The 11,824-nt window shown below is 42.9% G+C and overlaps 1 protein-coding gene across 1 annotated transcript; it reads left to right on the top strand.

The window, feature by feature from the left end:
* Positions 1-93: 93 nt before the first annotated feature.
* LOC120066202 (beta-2-syntrophin-like) lies at positions 94-11,626 on the top strand. The gene is made up of 7 exons (XM_039017400.1): positions 94-967; positions 6,342-6,552; positions 6,800-7,007; positions 7,687-7,829; positions 8,030-8,226; positions 9,580-9,770; positions 9,876-11,626. Exons 1-7 carry the CDS (start codon positions 250-252, stop codon positions 9,966-9,968), a joined length of 1,761 nt encoding a protein of 586 aa, XP_038873328.1. The 5' UTR covers positions 94-249; the 3' UTR covers positions 9,969-11,626.
* Positions 11,627-11,824: the final 198 nt, after the last annotated feature.

Below are 11,824 nucleotides of genomic sequence, written 5' to 3' on the forward strand. Positions count from 1 at the left end.
ACACACTATTGAATGTATTGGCTGTTTCTGTCGTCTGGCTCCAAGTTTTCACGCCACAGACAGCGGGTTTAAGCGCGCTCAATAATAAGGGAGAGAGTACGTCAGAGGCAACTTTTTCCCTTCAGTTTCCACAATCTGTGCGTAAGTGGGTGTGTCAAATGTAGGGTAGGCTAGCGCTTGGGTACGCACTCTGAAAAGAAGAAAAAGTTCATCATGAGTTTAGTCTGAAACCCGCCCCGGATTTACAGGATGGCTCTCTGGACACGAGCGGACAAAAATGGTCAATTAGACCTTTTGCTCCAGGACCGCTGGATTCGGGTAGCGGGCGAATTGACCAGCGAGACTTTCACATTAACGGCCGAAGCAGAGATAAGCGGGCACGCGAACAACTTGCATTGCAACAGTTCAGCGGACCTACGAAATGGAATATCAAACGGAAACGACCCAGGGTTAACTTCGGGAAATTCGAACCATGGTCAAATCTCGAACCCAGAACAACATCCGAACCATGGTGCGCTAGGACGAAGCAGTAGCCCAGCGCACGGGGGCATCCACAGGGGTCACTACGAAGGTTTTAGCCCAGGCTCTAGCAAGTATAATCGTGATAACGGTACGAACTCTGATTTTGGCAGCCCGGGGTCCAGTTACGGTAGTCCTGGATCTAGCTTCAGTTCCAGGCATGGCGAAACTAACATCAATTTGGAATCCTGCGCATCGGAAGCTGTGCGCAAAGTTCGAGTTGTAAAACAAGAGTCGGGCGGGTTGGGGGTCAGCATCAAGGGGGGTCGGGAAAACCGAATGCCCATCCTAATATCCAAGATCTTTCCCGGACTTGCAGCTGATCAGAGTCGAGCTCTTCGGGTCGGTGACGCGATACTGTCAGTCAATGGAAATGACCTCAGGGAGGCTACGCATGATCTAGCGGTGCAGGCTCTAAAAAAGGCCGGGAAAGAGGTTACGCTTGAGGGTAAGTTTTCAAACGCAATAGCGGGGATTTGAGGCCAGTCAGTCTGACAGCTGCCTCAACCAGTCCTAGTACCCTAAACAATGTGCGCTTGATAGCAAAATAAAACTTTATTCTGCTTCGTTCTTGATGAAGGCCTACTATGGAGCTGTGGGCCAAGTATTGCATGTATTTGACAGTCAGGAAATAGACACAGACCTAAATAAAAGAAGATCACGAACAGCCAGTTGGATGATGAACATTCAGTATGTTGAATTTATTGATGCCCAGGATACTTTTTCAATTTTTAAAAATTTAGGCAGGATTCAGGCCAAGCTTTAGACTACAATGTTTCCTTTCTAGTACATTGCCAGACTACAGCACATAGCTATAGGCTACAATGTAAACCCAGTTCACACTCCACTGACCGCCACTGACTCATTAGGCCTATTGTAAACAGAAAAGTAAGAACAGTGGTTACAAAATTAGCTACATTGTATGTGGCAGTGCATTATTTTAGATAAGTCATTGTAGGCTAGAACAGTTAATCATCATGTTTGTGTGTTCTTATATTGATTTTGGAGCACTTTGGTGTGAAGCCCTGGGGGTTGGAAACAACTGGTCAGGGGCTGAAATGCACTGTGTGGTGGTTAGGCTTAATGCTTTGGAAATTAACCCTTTATGAATACTAAATAAGGCTGGGTGTAGAGAGTTGGTTTATGTGACACAGTTTCTCATTTCGTCAAATGAGGTCTCACTATAACCCCCAAAATAAAGTAGGCTTAATCTTTTCTGCTTCTCATCTCAAATAGGCCTAATAGTCCAAAATAAGAGTTTGTGTAATCTCTGTCTCTCCACTGAGGAACCTAGGAATTTGTTTAAGGAATGTGCCAGTTCCCTGTCAATGTTTGTTAGACTGACAGGGAGTGAGTTGTGACTTTAGTAAAAGGGCCCCCATTCCAATCTGTCTGCATTTTCCTCCTCATCTTCTGAAGACTCCCATAGGCCTAACCACATATGGACAAGGTCGAAATTAGATTTCAATTTCCAGACCACTATGTGATGTACACAATACATAAACCCTAGACATTAGGGCAATTAGTGGCTTCCAAAACCTGCATAAAACTCTCACACAGGCATGAATGTTGTGTTTCTAACAAATACAATAGCTACTTCATTTAGCTTTTCCTAATAAATATGAGCCCACGGTAATGGAAATGTAATATCTGAATAACATTATTCAATTGGATCATGGCTGTCTGTGTTTAGTTTGCCTGCTTATTGGTGGATAGAGGAGGAGACCATTGTCCGGTTAAAAGGAAGAATTAAAACCGTACAAAGAGACAGACTCTAGTCATAAAATGGGGACAGGCCCAATTAGAGAGAGTTAGTTATTTTCTGTTGTTCACAAACCAAAACTTACTGACCATTGAACATTTCACTTGAGTATGCAATGCACTATGAGTCAAAGCATAAAAAAGGCCACCACATATAGAAGTGTGAATCCAGGTTAATGTTGTAACACTACCGGTTTTCATTAATATCAGTGGAACAAGCACATTTGCTCTCCTTTCTCTATCTCTCTCAAGTTGTTTGTGTTTGTAAACAGAAATGGATAACCACAGAAATATCTGAATATAACCTACTTAGCTAAGATATTTGTTTATGTGGGATTCATTGCAGGAACAGTGTAGCAGCATGCACATTGTGTATAGTGTTTGTGTAAAAAGATCCACATACTGGATATATACACTGTTTCCACTAATTTCCATGCCCTCCTTTTGTGATCCAGGTCAGGGTGAACAGAGGTGAGGAAGGGGCCAGGTTTGTGTGTTTTGAAGGGGAGCAGCACAGGGGGGCTTTTTTAAATTAGGCCAGATATGTACAGTACCAGTCAAAAGTTTGGACACACCTATTCAATCCAGGATTTTTCTTAATTTTTACTATTTTCTACATTGTAGAATAATAGTGATTACATCAAAACTATGAAATAACACATATGGAATCATGTAGTAACAAAACAAGTGTTAAACAAATCAAAATATATTTTAGATTCTTCAAAGTAGCCACCCTTTGCCTTGATGACAGTTTTGCACACTCTTGGCATTCTCTCAGCCAGCTTCATGAGGTAGTCACCTGGAATGCATTTCAATTAACAGGTGTGCCTTGTTAATGGTTAATTTGTGGAATTTCTTTCCTTAATGCGTTTGAGCCAATCCGTTGTGTTGTGACAAGGTAGAGGTGGTATACAGAAGATAACCCTATTTGGTAAAATACCAAGTCCATATTATGGCAAGAACAGCTCAAATAATCAAAGAGAAATGACAGTCCATCAATACTTTAAGACATGCAGGTCAGTCAATCCAGAAAATGTCAAGAACTTTCCAAGTTTGTTCAAATGCAGTCGCAAAAACCATCAAGCGCTATGATGAAACTGGCTCTTATGGGGACCGCCACAGGAATGGAAGACCCAGAGTTACCTCTGCTGCACAGGAAAAGTTCATTAGAGTTAACTGCACCTCAGATTGCAGCTGAAATAATTGCTTCACAGAGTTCAAGTAACAGACAAATCTCAACATCAACTGTTAAGAAGAGACCGTATAAATCAGGCCTTCATGGTCGAATTGCTGCATAGAAACCACTACTAAAGGACACCAATAAGAAGAAGAGACGTGCTTGGGCCAAGAAACACGAGCAATGGATATTAGACTGGTGGAAATCTGTCCTTTGGTCTGATGAGTCCAAATTTGAGATTTTTGGTTCCAACCGTCGCGTCCTTGTGAGACGCAGAGAAGGTGAACGGATGATTTCCGCAAGTGTGGTTCCTACTGTGAAGCATGGAGGAGGAGGAGGTGTGATGGTGTAGGGGTGCTTTGCTGGTGACACTGTGGTTTTATTTGTTATTCAAGGCACACTTAATCTGCATGACTACCACAGCATTCTGCAGCGATACGCCATCCCATCTGGTTTGCGCTTAGTGGGATTGTCAATTGTTTTTCTACAGGGCAATGACCCAACTCACCTCCAGGCTGTGTAAAGGCTATTTGATCAAGAAGGAGAGTGATGGAGAGTGCTGCATCAGATGACCTGGCCTCCACAATCACCTGATCTCAACCCAATTGGGATGAGTTGGACTGCAGAGTGAAGGAAAAACAGCCAACAAGTGCTCAGCATATGTAGGAACTCCTTCAAGACTGTTGGAAAAGCATTCATCGTGAAGCTGGTTGAGAGAATGCCAAGAGTATGCAATGCTGTCATCAAGGCAAAGGGTGGCTACTTTTGAAGAATCTAACATTGAAAATATATTTTGATTTGTTTGACAATTTATTTTGGTTACTACATGATTCCATATGTGTTATTTCATAGTTTTGATGTTATTTCATAGTTTTCACTATTATTCTACAATGTAGGAAATAGTAAAAATAAAGAAAAACCCTTGAATTAGTAGGTGTGTCCAAACTTTTGACTGGTACTGTATATTTGAAAGGAACCTCTCCAGAGCCTTCTACAAACCCCCTCCCCACCTGTGGAGTCTGACACACTGTTCTCATTAAAGGCCTGGCAGCACACAGTCTGGGGCAGGGGGAGAGAAAGACGTTAGTGGGGAGGAGAGGAAGGTAGAGATGGACAAACCACAGGAGGATTGTGGTCAGAAGAAAAACAGTGGTCAGGGTCTGGGGTGTAGCCAGGCACATAAAGCAATACCCGGGTGAAGTCTACAAGAAGAGAAGAGCAAATGTGTGCATGATCAAACCATGGGGGGGGGGGGGGGGGGGGGTACACAACAGACCATGGGTTTGAACCTCAACTCCTTCAGCCAACTAATGAGTTGGAGTCAGTCAGATACCTCCAGCTCTCCCCTTCCTCCTCTGTCTCATTCCTCTGCATTGCTGTGGCCATATAGGTATAGAGGGAAGGAGGAAAAATGAGCTCTAGCTATGTGTGATGGCACCTCTAGGGAGACAGTCCCATCTCTTTCTCTCAAACACACACACACGCACACCTCTGTGTACTGCCCTAATTAAAAGCAGAACGGTAGCTAACAGCTCTAATGAGATCTTTAAACGGCGCCAGCGAGGGACAGCAAGAGCAGCTTCTGGAACCAACTATCTGACTCTGAACTTTTCACAAAGGTTTAATGCCATGGTGGGACTGGGATAAACCTTTTCCTTGTTTAGTTCATCAGAAAACACTGCCATAATACACAACTAGCCCAAACTGCAGTCTGCACTCACTCAAGCAGAGTATTGATACATGGAGATGGTGTGGTAAGCCTCCAACATGTATCTTTCCTCTGAGTGTGAGCCAGTGTCATAATGTTTTTTTGTCACCTATTCTTCAACCTGTGATGGCTAAAGCGTATCCGTAAAGATGTACCAGAGCTACAGTACAGTGGGAACGGAGGAATGAGACAGAGACCAAGCCTGTACTTAAACGTACCATGGCATTTATAACCACACTGGAACACTGCAGTGATATTGTGGCTGGAAGTCTTGACTGAGCATCTTTACAGTAAATCTATTCATTACATTGAATCTAGAGTTGTCATTCACTACTTCTCACATTTTTTCACTACTTCATGTGGCTGTGTGTATTGGACATATGACACTCGGTGTAATTTATACTTTGCTACATCAGGATTGCGCTGTATAACTGTAGGCAGCTCTGCCCATCTTGATCTCTTCAGGGTTGGGGTTAGGTGGTTTCTAGTCATGCTCTGGCCCATGTCCAGAAGGCCAGCCACTTTCTAAAACATGCATGCACACACATACACTCCAAAAGACTTGATTAAGCAGACATATTCACTGACACTGTTAGTAAGAGCAGTGTGGTTAGCAGGGACTTGGAAATAGGTTCCAATCCTTGGCACAGTGCCTTACCATTACTTCCCTCCTTCTGTCAAATTGCACACACCCACAGTCCGCCCATACTTGCACTAGCAGATATTTGGGCCAATTACTTTCACAAGCCTAATCCTCGCCTACATCCAACAATGACCTTGTCTCTTCAGCTACTCGTTTTGAGTTTCTCAGTCAGAGCAGAGCGACCCAGAGCACTAAAGGAAGAGAGAGGGAAAGAGAATGTGTGAGAGGTGGAATGGGCCACGGGACCAAATTTGGAAACTGAATCCATGATTTCAGTCAAAACCATTATTCTCCAAGGAGCTGACCTGCTAAGCACACAACTGCCCCACCAACTCTCCTACTCAGAGCAACTCAACAAGAGACTAATACGTCCATATAAAACATTTATTACTCTTTAATTGAGCGGTGAAACTTTTTCAACCACTGTCTGAAATATATGATCAATCTTGTGTTTCTTTTGGACACACTTTTTTACAACTTGAGGTCCATGCATATTTAATCACTGTTTATTTAATTTTTCTGTGTTTCTGTAGTGAAATATATCAGGGCGGTTTCCCCACTGTTTAAGAAGCCGTCCTTGGTAGCAGACCTACCGTGGGATGGGGTGCGTCCTCAATCCCCCAACTTCAGTGGCAGTGAGGACTCGGGGTCCCCCAAACACAGCGGGGCCAAGGACCGAAAGGTCATCCCCCTCAAAATGTGCTTCATCAGCAGGAACCTGACTATACCTGACCTGGAGAACAGGTAAGACCTGTGGGGGGTGGGGGGTGAGAGAGAATACAAAGAGGAGGAGGAGGGGAGTGTTGGTTTGGTATGTTTAGTAAGATAATGATAAGAATTAATCATTGAAATTAATCATTTCTTGCATTTTGTAAATTGGTTTTCATTATACAGAATAATCTTGAAGTGCATAAAATTACAAATTAAAACCAAACAGAAAAAAATGAACACAACTAGACACTATGATGATGAGTACTGTTGACGCCTACAGGCTCTTGGAACTGCACTCTCCTGATGGCCAACATACGATGGTGCTGCGCTGTAAGGACAGCCCCAGCGCCCACTCCTGGTTCACAGCCATCCACACCAACATTGCTTCCCTGCTGCCCCAGACTTTGGCCCACATCAACTCCTACCTGGGCTCCATCACCACGGGGTCACACCCCCAACTCAAACACATCAGCTGGCTGGCAGAACAGGTACTACACTCATAGGCCTTCAGAATAAATTACATAAACAAAACATTATATAAAAATAACTAAATTATACTAAAAAGTACTGTATGCTGTTGTGAAATACACTTATGTACAGATGCACACATACAATATTGTGTTTTGTTGTTCAGTCGTGTACATTACTGCATGTGTACTGTAAAGAGTTCTGTTTTATAGATGGTCACTGTATGCTTGTTGTGATATTCTGTAGTCTTTTAAATGTGCCGTCTTATACTTTTGCTGTGCAAATCATAAACAAATCAGAATTTATTTGAAATTCATTTCACATGGGTACACATCATTTAAAAGAACAATAGAGAACAACATTGAAGAAATTTGAACAATAGGGAAAAGAGGGTAACAGCTGAACAAAATGAAAGCAGCAAATAGTCCACAAAGCGGGTAGTGGTGTCGTGTCGGTACGCCTGTTTTAATGTATGGATATTGTCTGTGCAGGGTTGTTTAGTTGGCCTTGTTGGGGGTTGACAGGAAGTACTTTGAGACAGAAAACCACAGGAAGCTGCCGTTGCATTAACTATTTATTCTGGGCCCACCTAGCATGACACACACACACCTACACAAACAGACATGGAAAACCTTATCAGTAATGACATAAGAACTTTGACACCTTCTCTCATGCTGTCTCTCTTTCTTTATGGTGTAGGTCCAGTTGGATGGTGGGCGGCACCAGTTCCGACCAATCGTCATGGCACTGACAGAGAAAGATATCCTGCTGTTTGAATCAGTCCCATGGAACCGTGAAGCATGGTCCACACCCCTGCTCACACACCCACTTCTCGCCACAAGGTATGTCAACAGGTTGGCCAGACGGCATTAGAATGTAGGTTGTATCTCTCTTTGTCTTTTTCTCTCTCTGCCTCTTTCACTCTGTGATGTGTTGCCGTTTTGTTATCATAACTTATGAATCACTTAACTTGATAAAGATCACTCGTGGGAGGAGCAAACGATGAGCTGACCTTGTTTGGTGTGTACCCGTTTCTATGTAGACTGGTGCACTCTGGCAGTGCCCGCAGTTCCCCGGCGCAGGGGGCAGACCTGGTGTTTGCCACTCGGACAGGTACAGGGCGAGGCATCGAATCCCATGTGTTCCGGGTGGAGACGCACTGGGACCTGTCCTCGTGGACCCGGGCGCTGGTGCAGGGGGGGCATGCCGCTGCAGAACTGATTAAGGAGATCTCCATTGGTGAGTGTATGTCTGTATCAGTGGAGGCTGCTGAGGGGAGGACGGCTCATAATAATGGCTGGAACGGAGCAAATGGAATGACACCTGGAAACCATGTGTTTGATATATTTGACACCGTTCTACTAATTCTGCTCCAGCCATTACCACGAACCCGTCCTCGCCAATTAAATCAAATCAAATTTTATTGGTCACATACACATGGTTAGCAGATGTTAATGCGAGTGTAGCGAAATGCTTGTGCTTCTAGTCCGACAGTGCATTAATATCTAACAAGTAATCTAACAAATTCACAACGACTACCTTATACACACAATGTAAGGGGATGGAATAAGAATATGTACATATAAATATATGGATGCGCAATGGCCGTGCGACATAGGCAAGATGCAATAGATGGTATGAAATACAGTATATACATATGAGATGAGTAATGTAGGATATGTAAACATAATTAGTGGCATTATTTAAAGTGACTAGTGATACCATTATTACATCCATTTATTAAAGTGGCCAGTGATTTGAGTCTGTATGTTGGCAGCAGCCTCTCTATGTTAATGATGGTTGTTTAACTATCTGATGGCCTTGAGATAGAAGCTGTTTTTCAGTCTCTCAGTCCCAGCTTTGATGCACCTATACTGACCTCGCCTTCTGGATGATAGCGGGGTGAACAGGCAGTGGCTCGGGTGGTTGTTGTCCTTGATGATCGTTTTGGCATTCTGAGACATCGGGTGCTGTAGGTGTCCTGGAGGGCAGGTAGTTTACCCCTGGTGATGCGTTGTGAAGACCGTACTACCCTCTGGAGAGCCTTGCGGTTGAAGGCGGTGCAGTTGCTGTACCAGGCGGTGATACAGCCCGACAGGATGCTCTCGATTGTGCATCTGTAGAAGTTTGTGAGAGTTTTAGGTGACAAGCCAAATTTCTTCAGCCTCCTGAGGCGCTGTTGCGCCTTCTTCACCACGCTGTCTGTGTGGGTGGACCATCTCAGTTTGTCCGTGATGTGTACGTCGAGGAACTTAAAACTTTAACTTTAAGGTGCCACCAACCTCCTGTGGTCTGTATTTCTAACATTGGTGAGTGGATGTATGTATAACGTTGGTTTGTTTAACTATCTGTATATATTATTGAGTGAGGCTTTGGAATCGCATGATTCACTTCTCACTGTGATACAGGAAGTGGTGACAGAAAAAAGTTAATGTTAAAAAAAAACTACTGTTCAATGGTAAAAGAAGGGGGAATGTTTCCACTCACGTTGAGTCTTCATTCCCTATTCCACTGCAACACAAACATATTCAGACTTTCTCTCACACACACACACACACACACAAAGTTCTCACCCTCTCCTCTGTCCCTCAGGTTGCATGCTGAACAGGCAGGACGTTCGCCTCACGCTTCATTATGAGAAGGGCTTCACTGTGACCCGGGAGTCAAGGGAACCTGCAGTGGGCACTGTGCTCTTCAGATACCCCTTCGAGAAGCTCAAGATGTCCACAGACGATGGGATCCGCAACCTTTACCTGGACTTTGGAGGTCCAGAGGGCGAAATGGTACATGGCTGTTGGACACATTAGTGCATTTCAGAGTGTAATGGTCTAATAGTCCATTCAATGTAATGATTGATCTACTGTTTTATCTGGTCTTTGTCTTTTTAGGTGTTTGACCTGCACTCTGGCCCCAAGCCCGTGGTGTTTGTTCTTCATTCCTTCCTGTCGGCCAAACTGTCTCGTCTGGGCCTGCTGACGTGAAGAGGCTGGGGTCAGGCACATCAATAAATATTCCTCTTTTTACTATGCATCATTCATCACAAGCATTCCAATGTATATGTGCTCTTTTTATGCATGTACTATGTTCTTGTCAGGTGAATGAGTGCTTTTTGTGAAGAACAGAGTATGTATTTGTTCATCTGAGTATGTGTAAATGCGATTGGGTTTGCAAGTTGTTGATTGAGTGTAAATGACCAAGAGCATACTGCCAGTGTGAATGGGTTTATACTTTTGCATTTGTGTTGGCTTTATAGTGCATGTTACCCAAAAACAGATAATCTAGCACATTATCTAAAATTACTTATAATCAGGATTGCCAACTGTGCCTTGTTACATGTAGTCATAAATGCTATTTTTATTGTGTAAAAGTTATTTGTCTTCAAAAGCTAATAGGTTTTAAAGCAAAGTAAGCGTTAAACATGCACAGCAATAGTATTATTCTTATACTGTAAACATGTTATTTCTGTATTGTTTATTCTTTTGTATGTATATCCTATGTTTAGCATGACTTGACTATGGAAAAAGTGATCTTATTTTGGAGCATTTACAAAATCACGGTGTGACACCAGTAACCCCTATGTTACCTGCCTCAAAGTCACCCTGCCCTCCAGTAGGCTAGCCACACCGCCAAACCATTGTCCCATGCTGCCTGAGAACACCACTTCCCTTTACCATTCCGTTCTGCATTGGCCTTAAGCCAAGTCTTTCTATTAGAGTTCATGATATGAGGTCATACCTAAGCTTCTCTGCCGTTCTGCTCTCTTCTTTTTCTGTGTTTCCTGTGGAAGTCCCTCATACACACCATGCAAACATCAGATGTACTGTCAATAGGCATCCACAGTAAAGTCCCTGAGGGGTCTGGGTCATGTTTTTGCCCATATACTCCATCATGGTCATATTACATAATTAAAATAAGCAAAATACTTAAAGAACGTTCAAAGATGTTCATTCAGCACTATATCTGGGAAAATGTCATTTCAGCTGCATTATGGCTCATTTGTCTCAAGCCTTCTCTCTCTGTCTCATCTTCAAAACAGGCTTCAGGTCCAGTTAGTAAAAGCTTTGGATACTTTTAATAGCACAAATAGGATGCAATTATTTTTGTTTTATCCCTGTGTAAGCTTATCATGCTGTATGTTACCTCTGGCTCTGATTGCTACATTATGTCATGGCTCTTATTCGGACCCTGCTTGACCACATGATCCCCCAGCTTGACTTAATATGTAAGCAGATACTGTAAGTGGGGCCTAGTTGATGCTGCCAATTGTATGTCTGAACTCCATCCCACTTCAGTCTCTGTACTTTTAATAATTGGTAGGTATCAATACAGATCTGTCAAACATTGTTTTTTAAATGTTTATCATATCTTTGTCTTCCATTTTGTTTTGAGCAATGTACTGTTATTGCAAAGCATTCTTATTCAAGAAAGAGTGTTGAACCAAATGTATCTGTGGTAGCTTGCGTTTGACACAATCATTTAGCAGGACAGCATTGAAGAAACATTGCTGCGGCAAACCTGTTATGCTAAGTATTTTAGACTTCCAAGCCTGCACTCTAAAATATATATGCAATGTATGAAAATGTAATAATATAAAATGTAAATATCTATAAGAATAAAACCTGTTAATGCCCAGCTGTAACAGATGGTTTTGTTGTCTGATCATTACAGTGGAAAGAACTGGTTTAGAAAACCACACGGGGTAAAAATTACAAAGATTTCGAAATAACTGTTCCCTTCCTACCCTCATTTTTTCCCCTGACTCCATGTCCGCTAGGCGGCAGAACTTCTTTTTTTCTCTCTCTTTCGAGAGATGCAGACATTCTCATGTCTATGGTAG

The sequence above is a fragment of the Salvelinus namaycush genome, chromosome 21 (assembly GCF_016432855.1).
Source record: "Salvelinus namaycush isolate Seneca chromosome 21, SaNama_1.0, whole genome shotgun sequence".
Classification (NCBI taxonomy): domain Eukaryota; kingdom Metazoa; phylum Chordata; class Actinopteri; order Salmoniformes; family Salmonidae; genus Salvelinus; species Salvelinus namaycush.

Coding starts and splice junctions, on each gene's coding strand:
- LOC120066202 (XM_039017400.1), top strand. CDS start 250: ATGGCTCTCTGGACACGAGCGGACAAAAATGGTCAATTAGACCTTTTG. Junction 6,553..6,799: donor ATACCTGACCTGGAGAACAG/GTAAGACCTGTG, acceptor TGACGCCTACAG/GCTCTTGGAACTGCACTCTC. Junction 7,008..7,686: donor TCAGCTGGCTGGCAGAACAG/GTACTACACTCA, acceptor TTTATGGTGTAG/GTCCAGTTGGATGGTGGGCG.